At 36.2% G+C, this 22582-nt stretch overlaps 1 protein-coding gene across 1 annotated transcript; it reads left to right on the top strand.

Moving 5' to 3' along the window:
• Window positions 1-8906: 8906 nt before the first annotated feature.
• On the top strand, window positions 8907-10349 carry LOC136227759 (uncharacterized). Its single transcript, XM_066016498.1, has 2 exons — window positions 8907-10154; window positions 10241-10349. The coding sequence occupies exon 1, from the start codon at window positions 8994-8996 to the stop codon at window positions 9702-9704; it is 711 nt and encodes a 236-aa protein (XP_065872570.1). The 5' UTR covers window positions 8907-8993; the 3' UTR covers window positions 9705-10154; window positions 10241-10349.
• Window positions 10350-22582: the final 12233 nt, after the last annotated feature.

The following is a 22582-nucleotide window of genomic DNA, read 5'->3' as shown; positions in this document are numbered from 1 at the left end:
TCATGATGTTAGTAAAAATAGTAAAAAAAAACTACAATTTCAGATTTTTTGATGCGGGGCATCTTTCCCTAGGATCGAGTTCGAGCAAGGGAAGTCGGAGGAAGAACCAAGTGCGAGCAACAATCGATGAAAGAGGCCAAAGCAATACAACACATCTGCTTAGACACGCCTCGCGTGTAGTTGAACACGCTCCGCGTGTACTTGAGAGTGATCCGGAGAAAATCCAGAAGGTCACTTACGCAGAGCTTGGTTGGGGCACGCCCCGCGTGGAAGAAAACACGCTCCGCGTGTAAAAAGGGAATGATCCGGAGAAGAGTCAGCAGCCAAAACACGCAGGGCGTACTGTTGGACACGTCCTGCGTATTGGAGTGTCTGATCCTGAGAAGAATTCATCAGCCAAGACACGCAGGGCGTACTGTTGGACACGCAGGGCGTATTTGAGTGTCTGATCCTGAGAAGAGCTCATCAGCCAAGACACGCAGGGCGTACTGTTGGACACGCAGGGCGTATTTCCACTTTTCAGCAACTTGCTCCTTACTTCAGCTTCCTTGTTATTTACACATTTGGTCCCTCAGCTCCTCTCCCACCTTCAAATCAACCCCCTCCACTTATCTTTACCCCATTTACCCTTATCTTTATGCTTTAATTAATTATGTAATTCCACCCTTTATGTAATTAGGCTATTAGGGTTTTTGAGATGATATAAATTCATCTCTTCCTTGTAATGGTTCTTCAACTTTTTATCAATCAAATTAAAACTCTTCTTTGTGAAGCTTTTGTTAAGGTTTTTACCTTCAATAATGGGGAATCTTGATTTCCTATGGATTTAGTCCATGAATTTGGGATCCACTCCTTCTAGTTAGCTAGAGAAGTTGTTAGCCTTTGTGAGTTTACGGTTTAAAACTCTCAGTGGATTCCGCGCTGCATCATTTGGTATCAGAGCCGATCGTTTTCCTTGAACGGAGACTTCTTTCGACAATGATTCAACCGAGTTATTTACAAGCTTTAAAGGAACGTCTTGAAGCCGAGACAATGGAGATGAGGCTCCAATATGCCGAAATGTTGAGAATGACAAGAGAGAACTTGGAGCAAGAAGAAATGGAAAGACTTCAAAGGGGAACCCGAAATAGCCAGAGACGACAACGTCGAGCCCAACGGAAAAAGGATGAAGAAATCTCTCTTTTGCATCCTAAAGATTCATCCCAAATCTGTCCTCTATTGCAAAAGGAAGAGGTAAATCCAAAGCTTTCAATTCTTGATGTGGGAGTTGTGGGCATGCCTCTTATTAATGAGGATTTGGTTGTTTGTGGTGTTGTTAGCAATTTAATTTCTCTATGTGGAGTTGTTGATAATGAATTTGTGAATGGGAAGTTAAATGCATGTGTGGATGTGGAGGAAGGGATGCTTGTATGTGAAAACATGGGGAAGGGTGATTTTGTGTGTGGTAATATAGAGGAAACCCATGTTGCAAGGGATTCTCCCCAAGTGTTTGATGAAATGCCCCTTAGGCCTAACTATATAGGTATGCTTAAGGAAATTGATGGCATATGTGTTGAAGAGGGGGAGAAGGAGTTTGGGCTTGTTAATCTCTTTGGGAAGCATGATGAAATTGGGTTATATGTGGAGATTGATGGCTATGGAGATGGGAGAGATGTTGGTGGTTCTACCATATTGGGTTGTAGCATGTATTTTGAGTCGGACGGCTTGGCACGTGAGTTAGTCGGTTCGAATTGTGAAGAGGAGTGTGAGGAAACGGGAGGTCGTGGGAAAAGGCGGATCATTGATGAAGAGGGAAATGAATTTGAGCATGATCATGAAGAAGTGGATTTAGAAGAGGGGATTGATGAAGAGGAGAACCAATCCGAGAATGAGCTAGTAAGACATGAGGAGCATGATTATTGTGAAGGCGAATTCGAGGATGAGGTTAAAGAGAGAGAGAGCGCTTCCGAATATGAAACATGTGAGGATGGTGAACTTTGTCATAGCGCATATGAATTTGATTATGATGAAGATGGTAGAGTTTACCATGAGGAGGATGAACATCGACGCATTGAGTGGAACCAATATGGGGCCGCTAATGAGGGAGACGAAGATGGGGTCTACTATGATGAGAATGGGCGTCGGTGTGTTGAGTGGGATCGACATGGGGCTCCTTATGAAGATGATGAGTGTAGATTCTATTGTGATGATGAGTTGGAGGATGTTGACCGGGTCTATAACGATAATACTTATAAGCATGATGGAGGTAGGGTCCATTATGACGATGAGTCGGGAAATGTAGAATGGAACCGAATTGAAGAGGCTTATGATGATGATGAAGATCGGTTCCAAGTTGAGGATGAGTCGGGAAGTGTTGAGTATGAAGACACCTATGAAGTTGATGATGATGGCAATGAGCAAAATGTGTATTTGGTGACTAGAGTGCCAATGCCTAGTGAAGAGGAGCCGAGCCAATGTCATCGATTATTTAGAACTCGATGCTTAGTTCATGGGAAGAAGTGTGAGATGGTGATCGACGGAGGAAGCCAAGTGAATATCATTAGTCGGTCCGCCATGAGCAAGTTTGGGTTGGTTCCCGAGCCACATCCTAGTCCTTACCGCCTTGGTTGGGTCAACGAGGTGGAAAAGCTTCAAGTTACTCATTGGTGTAAGGTTCCTTTCACTATTGGAGCTTATGAGGATGAAGCTATGTGTGATGTTGTGGAGATGGGTGCTTGTGATGTGCTACTTGGTAGGCCATGGAAATTTGATTGTGATGCCTCCTATGCGGGAAGAAGCAACACCTACACCATACGGAAAGGCGGAATCCGATATGTCCTTATACCTCTGAAGAGTTCTCCTAGTAAGAAAATGGAGACCACTTTGGAAGAATGTCCAACTCGGGAGTTGAATGTGAATGGGTGCATTGGTGGAACGGGTGAGACATTGAGTCATCTTGATTTGGGTTCCATGTCTGAAATAGCTAGCCACTCTCCTAATGAAGTCAAATCCCAAGAGGGGAATGAAGTTGAGATGGGGAAGAGCAAAGTTGGAAGCGAGGAAGTTGAGGCGAGGTTCAAGGGTGACAAGCACGTGTCCTTCAATGAGCCACCTAAGGGGCTTCTTAAAGGGCTTCCACCTTTGAGGAAGCTACCACGTGACATAGCATGGGATCCGGGAGATAGTACACCTAACCCTACATATGGTGAATTGAGCTCTAGAGAGGAGGATGAAGGTTGCTCCTTGATTCCTCTTGTTAGCACCGAGATGCCTAGCACATACCACATGCAAAAGAATCGAGTCACTCATGGGGTAAAATCTGAACTTATTCTTTTATGCTTTGTTGAAATATATGTGTTGGAAGCTTGGTTGTGTATGTTGAGGGAGAACCTTTCCTATGAGGAGCCCATGAGGGGTGATCTTATCATGAGGCATGGGAGTTTATTATTGAGGGAGGATCTTTCCTATGATGAGCCCATGAGGGATGGTCTTGTCATGAGAAGTGAGATTTTTATATTGAGGGGGGATCTTTCCTATGATGAGCCTATGAGAGGTGATCTTGTTTTGAGGAGTGCGAGCTTCATGTTGAGGGAGAACATTCCCTATGATGAGCCCATGAGAGATGATATTGTTGTGAGGAATGTGGACTCTATGTTGAGTGATAGCCTTCCCTATGATAAGCCTATGAGAGACAAGCTTGTTGTGAGGAATGCGAACTTTATGTGGAGGGAGAACATTTCCTATGATGGGACCATGAGGGTTGATCTTGTTATGGGCTTGGGTGATTGTTTGTTGAAGGGGATGGCTTCCCGTGGAATCTAGAGAAGATGGAAGGATGTCAAGACTTGGTAAACTCGGGACTCATTAGTTTGTGCTTATTTGACATGGATGTGTGGGGGTATATGTGGTGCTTGTTGAGGGAGCATCAACCCTATGAGGAGTCAATGAGAAGTAAGCTTATGGTGAAGAGAGTGGGTTTTATGAAGTCTTTGATGAATGGGAATAGCCACCCGAGAGATGTTAAGAAGATTGATGGAATTCAAGGCTTGGAGAATGATAGCCAAGTCAGTGAAGTGGCAAGTCTTGAAGTTCCGAGAGTGTTAACCCAAGGCGAGGGAGAAGCTACTATATGTGTGCTTGGGTTCACTATGATGTGGGTTGACGAGTGTCGCCGAGATATTCCGTTTGATGTGGGCCATGGGCAAGGAGAGATCGAGCATGATAGCCGGGTTGGTGGAATGAGTGATAACAAAGTCCGGGCATATTCAATTCGAAGTCATGTTTGGGTTGTGAAGAGTACTCAAGGGATCACTCCAATTTGGGTTGATATATAGCGTCGGGACATGTCATGTGAGGTTGGCTATGTGCGAGTGGAGGTTGAGCCTAGCATCCGGATTGATGACATGAGGTACATTGAGATCCGAGCATATTCGACTCAAGATCATGTTGGGGTTTTGACGAATACTTGTGAGATTGATTCTAGTTGGGTTGAAATGTGTCGTCGGGATATTCCATTCGAGGTAGGCCATGAGTGGAAGAAGGTTGTGTTGATTCCTCAAGTACGTGATGGGGAGATCAAGAGGGTCCATGGGTGGTCCGTGCAACCAAATGAGGAGCGTTGGAAGATCATCCAAGCAGTTATGGGGAAGTGGTTTGACAAGCTTCGCCAAGACATACCATTCGATGTTGGTAGAGCATCCGAGATTGGTGGAGATTGGGAGATGAGTGCCATGGAAGATGGATGTTGGGGTGAAGTACTCGTTGAGATATCGGGAAAAGCTCGTGAGGAGAAGGTGAGTCCGACAATATGTGGAGTGGACTCCTTGAATTCATCTCGAACAACACCTTGGTTCGATTTGAGGATTCGGGTTCATTCACGACAAACACGTCTCTTCAATGCGTGGCAAGCAACTTGGGGTCAAGTTCTTTTTAAGAGAGAGAGAATGATGCGGGGCATCTTTCCCTAGGATCGAGTCCGAGCAAGGGAAGTCGGAGGAAGAACCAAGTGCGAGCAACAATCGATGAAAGAGGCCAAAACAATACAACACATCTGCTCAGACACGCCCCGCATGTAGTTGAACATGCTCCGCGTGTACTTGAGAGTGATCCGGAGAAAATCCAGAAGGTCACTTACGCAGGGCTTGGTTGGGGCACGCCCCGCGTGGAAGAAAACACGCTCCGCGTGTAAAAAGGGAATGATCCGGAGAAGAGTCAGCAGCCAAAACACGCAGGGCGTACTGTTGGACACGTCCTGCGTATTGGAGTGTCTGATCCTGAGAAGAATTCATCAGCCAAGACACGCAGGGCATACTGTTGGACACGCAGGGCGTATTTGAGTGTCTGATCCTGAGAAGAGCTCATCAGCCAAGACACGCAGGGCGTACTGTTGGACACGCAGGGCGTATTTCCACTTTTCAGCAACTTGCTCCTTACTTCAGCTTCCTTGTTATTTACACATTTGGTCCCTCAGCTCCTCTCCCACCTTCAAATCAACCCCCTCCACTTATCTTTACCCCATTTACCCTTATCTTTATGCTTTAATTAATTATGTAATTCTACCCTTTATGTAATTAGGCTATTAGGGTTTTTGAGATGATATAAATTCATCTCTTCCTTGTAATGGTTCTTCAACTTTTTATCAATCAAATTAAAACTCTTCTTTGTGAAGCTTTTGTTAAGGTTTATACCTTCAACAATGGAGAATCTTGATTTCCTATGGATTTAGTCCATGAATTTGGGATCCACTCCTTCTAGTTAGCTAGAGAAGTTGTTAGCCTTTGTGAGTTTACGGTTTAAAACTCTCAGTGGATTCCGCGCTGCATCATTTTTAAGTTTGTAAATTTTGACAAATTCATTGATAATAATTAAAAATATATAAAATTTGAGTTAATTTGTTAAAATTTATCAATTTGGAAGATAAGTTGATACTTAAATTTTAATTTGCGCTAAACATATCCATTTTTACCTTTACGAGCGTTTGATATTCTATTGGGATAGAGATAAGGATAAAAGTTGGGATAAAGATAAATATAAATGGTGGGGATAAAGATAAAAATATGATAGTCGAGAATTATTATTCAATGTTTGGTATGTGGGATATGAATAAGGATAAAATAATATATTTTACTATTTTAACCTTATTTAAATTACCTAACATTAATTTGAGGGATAAGATGAATTTTTCCATCATATTAAAATTGCAGTAGCTAGAGGTAAACTTGCTCTGGGCTGTCAACCATATGGATAAAATTGTACTATTTTGTACAATGGAGATAAAATTGCTCCCGTCTAATCGATATTAGGAGTATCTTTACATTTTATTTCGGATTGTATCATAAAAGAAAATAAAGATAACACAAAGGTATAAGGTGCAAAAGTGGCCTCCTAACATTAAGCAATTTTACCTCTAATATTGGGACTGGAGAATAATTTTCCTCTAAAGTTGACACATTGGGTAAATTTGAAAATTGATTCATTGACCGTGTTTTTTTTTTCAGTTATGAATTTTGTCATCTCCACTATGTGAATAAATAAATAAATTATAACATGTTCGTCAGCATGAGTCAGATAAAAAATTCGAATATTTTGTAAAATTTTAATTTTAATAATATAAAAAATAGAACCAACTAATATGCAAATCAAACAGAATATAGATAATATATTTATATTTTTTTTATATTTGAAAATGACTCAATTTTAAATATAGAAATAAAAAATACTCTTATTTACTGACGTTAGGAGTAAAATTACACTAACTATTTTAAATTTCAAACGCTAAAATTATATCCTTATACTTTTTATCTCTAAAACAAATTAATTAAATTATTTCTTTTATCATGCCCCACAACAAATTATATTTTTGTTTTCGGTTGTCTTAATTTTCCAACTTTTCAATTTTAATATTTACTAGAAGGATACCTCGCTTCGCTTCGATTAAAAAATAACTTTATTTATTTAATAAATCTAAATTATTTATGAAATAATAAATTTGCATTTAAAAAAATAAAATTGCCAATTCTTTCATCAATAAAAAGGAATATAAAAAATATTGAAATAGAAACTAATAGATTTTCAATTGGTGAAATATAAATTTTGTTTCATTTTATTGGAATGTAATAAACTGAAGTTTTTTATGTTTATGCTTACAATAGGCTGTTTAAGGATATTTTTGTGCTTTGCAAATTTATGCAATTAATATTCTATCTATTATTACACTATGGAATAAAGGCCAAATTTAACTCAAACATTTTTTTATTGAGAAATATAAAGTTTTTTCTTTTGAAAAAAGGAGAAATATAGAGTTAGAACATACAAAATGGTGTAAATTTAATTGCTACAGTTTATCAATAAACTTATTTAAAAGCCCGATGTGACAGTTAAAACATTACAGTGACGTAGATCTAAAACTGATCTTGCATGAAAACGTTAGAGTTAAATTTATACTGTTTTTATATGTTGAGACAAAATCTGCATTTTCTAAAAAACGTTGGGATCAAATTTGACCTTTATCCTTTATACATTCAACCAGTAATAATTTGTAAATTTATATAGAGAGCTCTCCGCTCTATTTTTGTGATGACCCATAATTTTTTTTTCCTATGATGAAACTCATATTCTGTGATCCGGAGAGAAAAATAATAATAGTTCGAGGAAGGCAAAAAAGAAAGAAAATATGAAGAGGCTGTTCAATTATTTTTCCATATTGGCCCTGTTTGGGAATTAGCTGTTAGCTGATTACATTAGCTGATTTGACTAGTTGTTTGTGTAGACCTGTTTGGTAAAAATTAGCTGATTGATAATAGCGGGTTGTGCAAAAAGACGAATAAAGGTATTCCTTTTTTTAATACATAAAAATATATTTAAAATAATTAGGGTTAAAGAAGTCCATTAATTTTAATATTGCAAAACGCTAATTGAAAAAGCTCCTTTTAAGAGTTTTTCTAAATTAGCGTTTTCATCTCAAAACTCTCTCTCAAACCTCTCTCCACCAAACACTCGAATCAACGGTTTCAGTGGTCAAACCGCTAAAGTTGGTCAAAACCGCTCTTTTTATCCCAAAACGCTCTTTACCAAACATGGTCATTGAGTCGTTGATTATTGAGTTAGTTTATTATGGATTTGACTCTTATTTAACTTTTCCATCGAATTTGGAAAAGGGGAAGATCGATTTGACAATATAATGTTGAAAATCACAAAATGAGAGAGGAAAAGATCGAATTTGGAGGAATCTACTGGAAATTATTTTATGTAATTTCTTGTTACTTTTTACTTTTTACTTTTTACTCTTTATCTATTTTAGTTAATAAACTCTTATTGTTATTTGTCAACATCAATAAGCCGAATTGCCCTAACGATACGTGCTATCGATGAAAAAGTTAAATAAAGACCGAATTAATAACAAAATCAATAATCAATGAATAAATATGGAAAAATAATTAATCAAGAACTTAATAAAATTGAGAGGTTTAATTATGTTTTTTTTTGAAAAAAGAAAAAAAAGAAAGAAAAAGAAAAATAAAAATAAAAATAAAGAGGCGTGGAATACTAAGATGGAAGTTGGGAGTAATTAGAAGCTCTAATGATGTTCTAAAATGGCACCGTTTAACACCTAATTAGATGATGGGAGCTGTGAAGAAAAAAAGAAATTAGCGATGTGGAAGTAAATTTTAAGGGTAAATCTGGCAGAAATTGGGAATTTTGTATATATACTGTTACTCCAATTCTGTATTTGGTCCTCACTCCTTTTTGGTGTATTTGTAGCGCCAACTTCATTAGCAAGGTGATAAAATACATATCTTGTCTTGTAGTGAATTTTAATTTTAATATATTTAATTCATTTTTAACTGATACCCTATCTGAAAACTACTTCCTGTTTTATATAATAGTGCTACCGCTATACCTGATCCCTACCCTTTCATTCTAGAGAGTTCTCCTTGCAGTATTACAAAAAGTAAAAACCTTCCTCTCTCTCTACTCCTACACCACCATCGTCGGCGGTAACAAAAGCTCCACTTATGGCTGAAGGTATTGAGCTCCCCGTTACTAACCCAGGAGGTGAGATTCTGCCTGATCTCCCCGTTGATCACCTGCCTGAGCTTCCCGTTGATGTTCCCGAGGGAGGTGAGATTCAGTCTGGGCTTCACGTTGTCCCCCCAGTTCCCCGAGAAGGTGAGATTCTGCCTGAGCTTTGCGATGTTACCTCAGGAGGTGAGATTCAGTCTGGGCTTTCCGTTAATGTTCCCCCAGTTGGTCAGAGTCAGCCTGGGCTTCCCGTTGATCCCCCAGAAGGTGGGAATCTGACTGAGCTTTCCAATGTTTCCGGGGGAGGTGAGAATTCGACTGAGCAGCCTCCGTTTGTTCCCCCAGAAGGTGAGATTCAGTCTGGGCTTTCCGTTAATGTTCCCCCAGTTGGTCAGAGTCAGCCTGGGCTTCCCGTTGATCCCCCAGAAGGTGGGAATCCGCCTGAGCAGCTTCCGTTTGTTCCAACTAACTATGTTCGTGACATAGACGCGGCGTGGGCAGTATGGTATGCCTTATTTTCAAATGGTTGCTGTGCCGGCTGGGGGATTCTCTTTGTGATGAGGAGTCCTAGGTTTGAACATACATCTACACCTTTCCGATTATTTATTTTCGCGATTATTTATTTTCGCCTTCATTTTGTGCGTGAATATAGTTCTGTCTTACATATCCTATTTGTTTTGTCCTCGAGTCGCACAAATTATTAGGAACGATGATAGTAATGAATTCTATGTGCATTTAGGAAAATGCATAATAGAATACATGCTTACTATAGGATCCGCTTTTTTCCTGAAGGATTTTGTTAATGAGTATAATGTTATACTCTTATTGATTTGTATGTTGACGGGTTTAAATTGTATTGGGTTATCTTTAGGTATGGGGAGTATGGGGTTTGCTCTAACATCCGTAGTAGCGGGGACTATAGTTTCAATTGGTATAACCATGGAAGATACAGTTGGTTATTGTTTAGGGTTTTATTATGCTGCATTGATCTTCATTCTAAAAAGCGGAGATGAATGGAGGTCACAGATAAGAAAAATTGAAAGGGAAAGAAGAAATCAAACAACTCTAACTCAACTGAGAAATACAGTCAAGAGGTTAAACACGGAAGTTAAAGAATTAGAAAGCCGACTACACCAACCAAACCAATCCTAGAGGTATTTATTTTTTAAATATATTTCAATTTGATTTTCCATCGGGTGTTTTATAAACTGTAATTTATAAACTGTTTTGTCTTTGATAGATCAGTCGGAGAAAACGAAGCCCCATAGATCAGCCCTGATCATTGGGAGTGAAAGGACTGGATTTATGATCTTGTTGTTCAGTTTTATTATTTTTATTTGAATTTTTGAATTTAGATACAATGTTAGAATTATTACTTTATGGAATGTTAATTTTTGTTATTATTATTTACTTATAGAACTCCGCCTGTGAGGGTCACTTGGTGGCCTTTACAGCCGGTCCCAAGTCCGGACAAAGGAGGAGGGTTGCGGTAGGTTTGTGGCGGCCAGCGTAAAACTTAGCCACATCTTATGACATGAACCATAATATAAATACCGTTGGGGCGTTCCCTACTCAGCGACGCGCTGCACTTCCTAGACCCGGGTGTAGTGATAAATGTGCAAGGGTTGCTAGGTCGTCGCCCCGAAGCGGCGCGCCACCCCAGGACCCGGGGGTGGTGTCAAATATGCAAGGGTTGCGGGTAAATAAGCTAGTCCACGGTAATGGTAGGGGTAGGGGTAAGGGTAGTAGGTTACGCTTTGGGACTTGGAACATAGGTTCTTTGACAGGAAGATTAGCTGAAATTGTAGATGTTATGAAGAGGAGGAGAATAAATATATTATGCCTACAAGAAACCAAGTGGGTTGGAGCCAAGGCTAGAGAGATAGCTCCTTGGGGTTATAAGCTTTGGTACTCAGGAAAGGATAAGGGTAGAAATGGAGTAGGTATTCTTATTGATAGGGAGTATATTGATGAGGTAGTAGCGGTGTCTAGGAAGAGCGATAGAATTATGAGTGTTAAGCTAGTGATAGGGGATGAGGTTGTGAATGTCATTAGTGCATATGCGCCACAAATAGGATTAGATGTGTCTATAAGACAAGCTTTTTGGGATGACTTAGAGGAAGTGGTGCAACAGGTTCCTAGGGATGAAAAAATGGTACTAGGGGGTGATCTCAATGGACACGTGGGTTCTAGGCGAGATGGGTTTGAGAGTGTTCATGGAGGGTATGGTTTTGGAGATAAGAATGAAGCAGGAAATGATATTTTGGAATTCGCATCAGCCTATGACTTGAGTATCATGAACACATGGTTTATGAAGAGAACATCTCACTTAGTGACTTATCGGAGTGGCGGTAATGCGAGCCAAATTGACTTCTTCTTAGTAAGGAGTGCTTGGAGAAAGAGTTATATTGATTGTAAGGTGATCCCTGGTGAGAGTATGACAACCCAACATAGAGTAGTGGTGCTAGATTTTCGAAGTAGGAAATGTATAAGAAAACAAACACCTCAAGTAGAGACTAAGATTAAGTGGTGGAAATTGCAAGGGGAGAATCAACAAAAATTTGTGGATGAGATGACCAAAAAAGATATTTGGACTTGCAATATGGATTCAGATATAGATTCGATATGGAATAAGATGGAGCATAGTATAAGGGAAGTAGCGAAGGAAGTTCTAGGGGAATCTAAAGGTAGCATGCCACCGGGTAAGGACACATCTTGGTGGACAGAAGAAGTACGACAAGCAGTAAAGAGTAAGAGAGAATCCTATAAACTATTGGGGAAATGTAGGAGTGACGAGAACTACGAAAAATACAAAGAGGCTAAAAGGGAAGTAAAGAAGGTCATACGAGATGCTAGAGCAAAGGTGAATCGGGATCTGTATACAAGATTGGATACGAAAGAAGGGGAAAGAGACATATATAGAATTGCTCGGATGAGAGATAGGAAGACGCGAGATCTCGGAAAAGTTAAATGTGTGAAGGATGTGGACCAGAAAGTCCTAGTTGGAGATAAGGATATCAAGGAACGATGGAGGTCCTATTTTGATGACTTATTTAATGGAGATCGCCAACAAGATGTTGGAGATATAAGTATCCATCACGATATGATAAATCATGAATGCCTGCGGAGAATTCAAAAGGGTGAAGTCAAAATGGCATTAAGTAAGATGAAGTTGAAGAAAGCAGTAGGACCTGATGGCATCCCTATTGAGATTTGGAGATGTTTGGGAGAAAGAGGAATCGAATGGTTGACGACGTTTTTCAATAAAATTTGGAGAAACAATAAGATGCCATCAGAATGGAGGAAAAGTACCTTAATCCCTTTGTATAAGAACAAAGGCGATGTCCAAGATTGTGCCAACTATCGGGGAATCAAATTAATGAGTCACACTATGAAACTTTGGGAGCGAGTGATTGAACAAAGGCTAAGGAGGACGGTGAAGATCTCGGAAAACCAGTTTGGCTTTATGCCGGGAAGATCAACTATGGAAGCCATCCATCTAATGAGACAATTAATGGAGCACTATCGAAATAAGAAGAAAGACTTGCATATGGTTTTCATTGACTTGGAGAAAGCATATGATAAGGTACCAAGGGAAGTACTTTGGTGGGCCTTGATAAGGAAAGGCATTTCGCGGAAATATATTGACATCATAAAGGACATGTATGAGGGAGTATGCACGAGTGTACGTACTAGTGTTGGGAAAACTGAAGAGTTTCCTATTACGATTGGAGTGCATCAAGGTTCCGCACTAAGCCCATTTCGTTTTGCCATCGTTATGGATGAACTAACAAGTTCACTTCAAGATGGTATACCATGGTGCATGCTGTTTGCAGATGATATTGTGTTGGTTGATGAGACGAAAGAAGGAGTGGAGATGAAGTTGGAACTATGGAGGCAAACTCTAGAATCTAGAGGCTTTAAGTTGAGTCGAAGTTAGACAGAATATTTGGAGTGTAAGTTTAGCGGCCGTAGGAGTAGGGAGGCAGGGACAATCACCCTAGATGGGAGAGTTGTTCAGGCCTCGGATTGCTTCCGGTATTTAGGATCTATTATCCAAACGGATGGAGAAGTAGATGGAGATGTTGCCCATAGGATTAAAGCTGGTTGGTCGAAGTGGAAGAGTGCTACGGGTTTCCTTTGTGATCCCGGCATGCCTAATAGATTGAAGGGAAAATTCTACCGGACGGCAATTAGACCAGCATTGTTATATGGTACGGAGTGTTGGGCAGTGAAACACTGCCACATCCATAAGATGTCGGTGGCGGAGATGCGTATGTTGAGATGGATGTGTGGTCACACGAGAAAGGACCAGGTGCGTAATGAAATAATTAGGACAAAAGTAGGGGTCACATCTATTGAGAATAAAATGAGAGAAAACCGACTAAGGTGGTTTGGCCATGTGAGACGTAGAGCGCTTGATGCGCCGGTTAAGAGAACCGAAGAGTGGCAAAGGGATGTAGTGGTGAGGGGTAGGGGAAGACCTAAGCAAACTTGGAGGAGGGTGATCGAGAGTGATATGAGTTTATTGGGAATTGAGGAAAATATGGTAGTGGATAGGACGGAGTGGAGGGAGCGAATCTGTGTCGCTGACACGACTTGATTTTCACGGTTTTATATGATGGTTCATGTTAGCCGACCCCGAATCATTTCGGGACTAAGGCTTTGTTGTTGTTGTATTATTTACTTATAGCCATTAAAGCAAAAAGAAAAATCATATATACTTACAATATATGAATATGATTTTTTTACATGATTTTGAAACTCATATCAACAATAATATATTATTGATATTGATTCAAGAGATTTTTTTTATGATCTAAACAAGCATAGATATAAAAACCAGACCGAACTGATTGGGTCAACTCAATTCGACAGGATCTGGGAAGCCAACTGGTTCAGTAAAAACCGTTGGGCGCAGCTCAACCGTAAATCCGGTAACGGGTTTCTTGGTTTACATTGTTTAAAATGCAGTACTTTTACTGATGTTTTGTATAAAAAAACAGAAAATTAAGGGCTAGTTTTGGTTTTTAGATAGTGAACCTTTGGTAATTGAGGAGTAGTCTGCTTATTTTTCGAATTTTAAATTCTTGATCTTTTATAACTATGAAATAAGCGAGTGATTAGCATTGATAATTATAAAAGTTGACAATGTTTTCAAAATGTTATAAAAGTTTAATTTGTCTCAATAAGTTAAAAATTCACTTTGGACGTTTTTCGATCATTATTTTTATTAGAGTTTATTATGTGACATCCAATTACATGTATCAACGTCACGTGATATAATAAAAAAAATATAACCAAAAATTAATTCAAATAAAAGTATTGTCAATTAAAACTTTAACTACAAACTAGTTGATAAGGTATATCGTTGTTAATTAAAATGTGTAGTTTTTTTTTTAATATGACAGGCACGTTGATGTGATGTTAAGATGACATATTAACAATTTCGGTGAAAAAATGAATAAAAAACGTTGCAAGTGAACTTTATCGGAATACAAGCATTTAAGTGATTTTATCGAGAGAAATTGAATTTTTTATGATCTTTTGACGATAGTCTAAATTTTAATGACTACCAATACTAATTACCAAAGAAAACGCAACATTAAGAAATCAGAAAACAATCTCATATTTATAATTAAAATTATGAAACCTAAGAGTGAACAAAACTGAACCAAAAATCTAAATATCGATAAAATCTGATTGAAAAACTGAACCAAACCAAATTATACTTTGGTTTTGTTCGGTTCTCATTTTTCAAACAATTCAATTTTCAGTTTGAAACCAAATAAAACCAAGCCGAGCCAAATTAACTTTTCTTTTCTTCTTTAATAAGATTGATTCGGGTTTGATGTGATTTTTAGAGGTGCCAGCATAGCTGAGATGTCTGTTTTTTGCGCTTTCTCGTTAACCGGCCTTCAATAAAAAAAAACCATAACGTTTTCAAGTAAATCAATTTTAACCATACGCTATCGAAAATTTGAAATGACTTGTTTGACCGATATTTAACTGTCACATCGAACTTTACAAACAAGTTTGTTGATAAATTGAAGTGGTTTCATATTTTTTTTGTTTTTTATAATAATAGAGTAAAATTTTAGACATTTTGACCAAAAAAATTCTAATTAATTTATATGTACCAGATTTAGGTTTTAGCAAATTTTTGTAATTTTGCTAAAAATACACAAAATATCTTAGGAATAATTGATATTTGAGATATCTGAAGTGACAGTTAAATATCAGTCAAACAATTTTTTCTAAGTTTCGATAACATAGGATTAAATTTGATCTCCCTTTAAAATGTTAGGGTTAAAGATAGATCATTTTATACATTTTATACATTATGGCTAAATAACCACTTCCCTTAAAACGTTAGGGTTAAATTTGAGTTTTTTTTTATCATTTTTTTAAATGGAAATACTAAGCTTTTTTTTTTTTTTTTTGTTTGCAGCAAAATATTAAGCTCTTAATCTTTTTTTTGGTAAGAAGGGAAGAAAAAAAACAAACAAACAAAAACCTAACCCGGGATCAGTCTAGGAAGACTGACCCCAATCCTATCCTCAAGAAGAGAAGGTAACAGAAAAGAAGGAGGAACGGAAAGGGTAGAAACACCTAACATCCCCCCATGCCCAGCAGCTGCCAAGCGATCCGCCACGCGGTTTTGCTCCCTATAAATATGGGAGAAGGTAAGAGAATCGAAGGCAGGACGAAGCCTCAAGATGGCTTTAATGAGATTCTGACTCTTAAGACAAACAGCATGTCTATCCGAAATCCTGTTGATAGCCTCCAAGTTGTCAGACTCCACCGAAAGTCTTTTAACACCCATGCGAATGGCGAGTTTAATGCCAGACAAGATCCCCCAGAGCTCTGCAGTAAAGGAGGAGCCCGTACCTAAGTTATGGGTAAACCCAGCCAGCCAGGCGCCACCAGCATCCCGAAGAACTCCACCAGCAGCAATTCTGCCATTACTAAGGCAGGAGCCATCCGTATTCAACTTGACAACCCCTTCCCTGGGCTTCCTCCAACCAACTAACTGGACCTCTTTAACCGGAGAGGGGTGAACCAGGGGCTCTCCTTCAAAACTCTTTGTAATAACAGAGAGTTTTTTCGAGAAGTAAAACCGGAGGTCAGGAATAAAGACAGTCTTCTCAGCAAATAACTCTTCATTCCTCCATTTCCACATTTGGTGACAAATAATAGCGAAGAGAATAGCCCCGTGCTCCATACTGGCCAACAAATTCCCATTAACGCCTTCAGAGAACCAGTCAATATCAGAGAACCCCATAAAGGAAGGAAGGATGTGGTGAGGAAGGACCCCTTCCCAAACCTTTCTACTATTCGGGCAATCCCTCAAAGCATGGCACAAGGTTTCCACATGGCCGCTGCATCTGCTACAGGCACCAGATACAGCCAAGTGCCTTCTGTGTCTATCTGCATTCGTGAGGAGCCTGTCTTTGACTCCCAGCCATAGGAAACTCCTAATGCGGTAGGGGACTTTGAGGGCCCAAATGGACTTCCAAATTTCCAAAGGAGGATAAGCTCTTAATCTAATTATGTGTGTGATTTAATCGACATTTAATGCAACAATTATATCAGTATTTCATTGTCTTAACACGTTAATTGACATATAGATTGTCATGCCAAATAATTTTTTAACTACTTTACTTTAAAAGAGCTGTGATATCCTATAGTTTACACATTTTAGATGGGATTTTTGAATTAAGAATCATTTCATCATCTCTGTCAATCAAGGTTATCAAACTCAGACTGGACCGGACGGTTCAAACCGATTCGATCGGAACCGGTCACGATTTCGGGTCAGAAGTGATCCACTTTTTAAATCTTTAAAACCGTTTAGAACCGCTCAAACCGGTCGGATCAACCGTGATTGGTTGACCGGTTGAGCGGTTTGGTCCGATTCGATTTTAGACGTGTTTACTTAGAAAAAATATAAATTATAACAAAGTTAGGATTCAAACCTTAGACTATTGGTCTGTAAACTCTAATGCTCACCACTACATTACCATTTTACTTATGTTATTAACCATTTGACAATAAATATTAATGTTATAAGTTAAATAATTAAAATATGATGTAATATTATTATTTTTATTTAGATAAATATCATTAAGAAATTATTTTATTTTCTCAATATTAATAAAGTTTAATTAGCATTTAAATTTTAAATACAAATAAAATTTAAAAATTTAATAAATTAAAATTTAAGTTGAATTATAATATACATATCCTATTAACATATTTACATGTTAGTTATTAACAAAAATAATCACTATTAATTTTTAAAGTATATTATTTTTTCAATTTTTATATTTATTTATCATATTAAATTTATTAATTTGATATGATGTTTTAATTTTTTTTTTCGAATCAAATGTTTTGATATTTAATAAAGGGTTAAGGTGCAAAAATACCCCTAATGTTTTGGGTCAGGAGCAATTTTACCCCTAACGTCTAAAATGGTGCAATTTTACCCCTAACGTTTGTAGCCAAGAGCAAATTTACCCCTAACGTTAATAAATTGGGTCAATTTCAGAAATAATTCATCAAACTGTCTTCTCGGTCATGAATCTTATCATCTACACTTCACATGTGCGTCATTTTATCAGTAACAAATCATAAACATATGTTGGGATGTGAAAAAAAAAATAAAAAATAAAAAATATACCGTCTTTTGTACGAATTAGACAAAAAAATTCAAAAAAATTTACCGAATTTGTAAATATTAATCTCCAATTCTATTATTAAATTATAAAAAACATGAAATCTTTTTTTTAGAATGAATTGATATGCAATTGGTACAAAATAATGAACAAAAATATCTGTGTTTTATAATGTGTCTGAAATTGATCCAAATTACCAACGTTAGGGGTAAAATTGCTCTTGGCTACAAACGTTAGGGGCAAAATTGCACCATTTTAGACGTTAGGGATAAAATTGCTCCTGACCCAAAACGTTAAGGGTATTTTTACACCTTAACCCTTTAATAAATATTATTAAATATGGTTAATATTATATTATATTATAAGACTAAATATGAATAAAAATATAATTTTCACATGATTTTTGAATACCGATTAGATCTTGATTAAACCTCAAATCCTTGATTTTTTTTTGTCTTTTTCGGTTTTTTTGACCTGTAAGATTTTGACAACCATGTTATTAATATGGAGCATCTCTTTGGTCTTAGTTTATTCTTATTTATATTTTTTTATTAATTTATGACTGGATACACTCTCCTCCACTATAAATAGAGACTTCATATATTAAAGAATAATTGAGGAAGGATTTAATAGGATAATCCCTTTAAAAAATGCCTCTTTTAAAAATAATATCAACAAAAACATTTAGTTTAAAAAAATTCTAACTATAATGTTCTATGTGGTCTAATTGAGTTAAATGCAATCGGTGAACTATTCACCGGTTTCATTTTTGTTAGGAAACCAGTGTTTGTAAACTTATCATGGAGTGAGTAATTCCATCCCAATCCCCTTTCGTAATGGGGATTCTTCATCCCCGTCCGGTTGAGAAAAACGGGGATAAATTTGTTCTCATCCCCATACCAATAGGTAATAGGGATCTCCATGGATATATCTGTCCATTTTGTAAATTTTTTTACAAACTAATATCAAATATATACAATTTATTAAATATAATTTATTTAAAAAAATAAATATAAAATTGTGTAATCTTTAAACACAAACAACAAATAAAAAACATAGATGAGAAGTAAATCAAATGGTCTTAGAAATGAACAGACCAATCTAATGAATTAAGTAAAAATTGTGGAATAGGACTTCCCCAATTTATAAGTTTGAATTAAATAGGAAGGTAAAATTTTCATAACCCCAATCAGAATCGAAATTTTATTATAATAAGAGATTAGAGAGGATGTTTTGAGGTGGCATTAGTCTAAGGATGGGTGTTATAATGTAAAATCTGGGTATGCCTCGGGCATGAGTGTGGAGGTTGGTGATGTGGTAAGTGAGGGTTGGAAGGTTTTATGGAAGTTAGAGATCCCACCAAAGTTGAAAATGTTCCTGTGGAAGGTGTGCTCAAAATGTTTGCCAACTCGACAAAGACTTGCTCAAAGAAGGGTTCCACTATCTTTGGAATGTGCCCAATCTGTGTTGAGGATGATGAGACTGATCGGCATTTATTCACAGTTTGTTCTTTTGCAGGTGAAGCTTGGAGAGTTGCTGGTCTAGCGGTGCCATAAGTGGAAGATATGTAGTTTTCTCAATGCTTTTAAAGGATTTAGTGTCTTCATCAAAAGAAAAGATCATTCGCACATGTTGTGTCTTGAAGATAATATGGGAACACAGGAATAGGGTAGTTTGGAAAGAAGAGTGGTGGCCAATTGATCTAAGTTGGAATGAGGTAAGGAATGAAGTTTGGGACTGGATTGCTTATCGAGCCTATATGCCAAACAAGCCTAGCTTGGTAGGCCATGGTTCAGGGTTAACATCTCGGGACAGTAGATCTAGAACTGGGGTTGTGGGATTAGGGGAACGTGTCTCTTCAGATATTGATCAGGGTCACACATGTATGAGCTATTGGATCCCACCTTCTATTGGAGTTGTCAAGTGCAATATGGATGCGACTATTTTTACACAACTTGAAAAGTGTGGATTAGGAGTTGTGGTTAGGAATACGCTTAGTTCTTTTATGTTTGGGAGTAGTTGCATTATTCAGCATTGAAGGAGCCTAAAATTGTGGAAGCACTTGCTCTTCGTACTTGTCTATGTTGGTTGGCTAGCCAAAACTTCACTAGAGTTGATTTTAAGTCTGATGCTAAAGTCGTGATTGATGCTGTTGCCTCTAGACGTCAAGATCTTTCAGAGTTTGGGTCAATTATTCAAGACTGTAGGGATATCTTAAACTCTCAATCCGATTTTAAACTTTCTTTTGTTCTCGTTTAGCGAATAGGGCCGCTCATTTGGTAGCTAGGCGGGCATGTTCCAATGCTAGCGATTACTTTTTTTCTGTTTTACTTGTTTGGTTGTCAAACATTATTTTGGAAGATGCAAATTCTTCCCGTTAATCCATTTGAGGTTTTGCCAAAAAAAAAAAAAAAAATTAGAAAGTTTTAATTGTTTACCATTCAATTGAAAAAGATGAAAGTTATAATTATATTCAAAGTAGATTCTTTAGACTATAGGAGATAATTGCATTTTAGAATTAATTTTTTTATAAATTATATTAGTATTTAATATATATAATATAAAATAGAATTTTACATATCCATATTGCATTTTAATGTGCATAAAAAATATTACATTTTAACGGTTATATCTATCCTAACGGTGGGATTTTTATGAGGCGGAGATAGCTATTACCATTTCTAACTCATCCTTGGAAATAGATAATTTTACTTCTCATTACTAATCCTATAAAAATGGGTATTGGAGATTTTCCGATCTAATAAGTTAAGTCTTTGATACACCGGTTTTATTTATTTTTGTTGCTGCAGCATTGCTGCATAGCAAATCTATCCTTTTATATATAAATAAATATGTCAATATGAAATAATCTTAAAAAAGTGGATAGATTAACAAAAGAAAAAAAGTGGTTGATTTGTTCAATAATCAACCTAAGAATAGATGAAAGGGATGTTAAAATTAATTAGAGCAATTTTAGTGGTCGGATGGTTGCACACCCTCCAACCACTCCATATTATTCATTTCTAACAATTCTCTTCGTAAAACAATTTTCATAAACAAAATCATCTCTATTGGTTAATCATAATCACATTATTTAATGGGTCTCCTATATAATATAATATTTTATTTCTTTTACTTTTAATCAATTGAACTATTTTATAATAATAAAAATATATTTACTACTAATACCAATTAAGGTCTTGAGTGGTTAAGACGCTTAAGTTATATCTCGATTTTGAAAGTGCATGACGAGTCTCAAACCGAAAAAAATTGGACAAACTATCTAAAAAATATTTATTATTAATTGATAAATATTTATAATTTAAATCATTTATTTAATTGGTTTCAAAAAATTAAATTAAAAGCATAATATAATATAAAATATTACCATTCTATATAATTTAACCATTTCATAAATAAATCCTATATAATTTCTATTTAAAATTAATTTTAACATTTTCAAATAAGATCAATTTTAGCAATCTATTACTAAAAATTTGAAAAAATAGTTTGGACTGTTATTTAATTACCGAACCAGAGTTTTCAAATATCAAATATATCTAAAATATTTAATGTGGTACTGACACAATTAAAAAAAATTATTAAAATTCGAACAACTAAATCTGTCAGATATAAGGTACTATAATTTTTTTTTTATCAAAGTGTTAAAATGTTTATTTTATTGCTAATATAGTTACAAATAACCGATAAAAAATATATGAAACTACTTCGGTTTATCAACAAACTTGTTTGAAATGTCTGACGTGACAATTAAATAATAGTCAAGATGGTATTTTCAAATTTTTAATAATATATGATTAAAATTGATCTTATTTGAAAATATTAGAATTAAATTTATAATATTTATACTTCTTCTTCTCCGGTTTCATTTAACTATGGTAGAATAAAAATAGTATTATATAGTAAGATTTTGTTTTAACCAAACAATTTTATTACAATTATTTAAAAAAAAGATATTTTCTTAAGAAAGGCTTGATACATCATTTGTCCTTTCAATTTGTTCAAAAAGGTTGATTGGTCTCGTGATTTTTCAAAGTTTCTCGATAGCGCTCTGAATTTGCATAAAATGCTCAGTTAGCTCCCTGAACTTGTGTAAAATTTAATCAATTAATCACTTGGTTATAAAAAAATAAGTTAAATACGGAAGATGTGTTGCACATGCCTTAGAATGTTATTACATAATTCACAAAATAGATTAAACATATTTAAATATAACTTCTTACCTGTTAAACTATAAAACTTTTTTCTTTTCTAATATTAGAATCGCAAATTCTGATCTTGGTCGTTTTATTTTTTTTTAAGATACGTGCAATATATATCTTCCATATTTAACTTAGTTTTTTACAATCGATTACTTAATTGATTAGATTTTACGTAAATTTAAGAAGTTAACAGAATACTTTATGTAAATTTAGAAAGTCAATTAACTTTTTTAAACAATTTCTGAAAAGCAAAGGATGTATTTAAGCCCTTAAGGATGTGCTTTTTAGGAAAAATTATAAAATTGGGTCAAATATGAGACTCATTTAAATATTTAACCTATTTACTCAACCTACTACATATCTAGACTATGTTTGTATAACTTTTCCAAAATACTCTTAATATATATATAACACTTAGAAATTTTTTAGCCTTTCGTCTTTCTCCCTCTCGTCTGACTTCGTAGATTTCGCAATATGCGAAGTCTGTGAAGATAATGTTTGGTTCAGTAGATGATTTCATTAGCAGATTTCACAATATGCCAAGTCTACAAAGATAAAAGACGTTTTTAAAGCATTTTTTTTATCTTCGCAGACTTCGCATATTGTGAAATCTGCGAAGTGATATATAACAAAAAACGCATAACAATAAGGGGTTCTAACATTAAAATCATAACATTA

This window comes from Euphorbia lathyris, chromosome 4, assembly GCF_963576675.1.
Source record: "Euphorbia lathyris chromosome 4, ddEupLath1.1, whole genome shotgun sequence".
Taxonomy (NCBI): domain Eukaryota; kingdom Viridiplantae; phylum Streptophyta; class Magnoliopsida; order Malpighiales; family Euphorbiaceae; genus Euphorbia; species Euphorbia lathyris.
The sequence above is the reverse complement of the archived record's forward strand: the minus strand, read 5'-3'. Positions and strand labels throughout refer to the sequence as shown.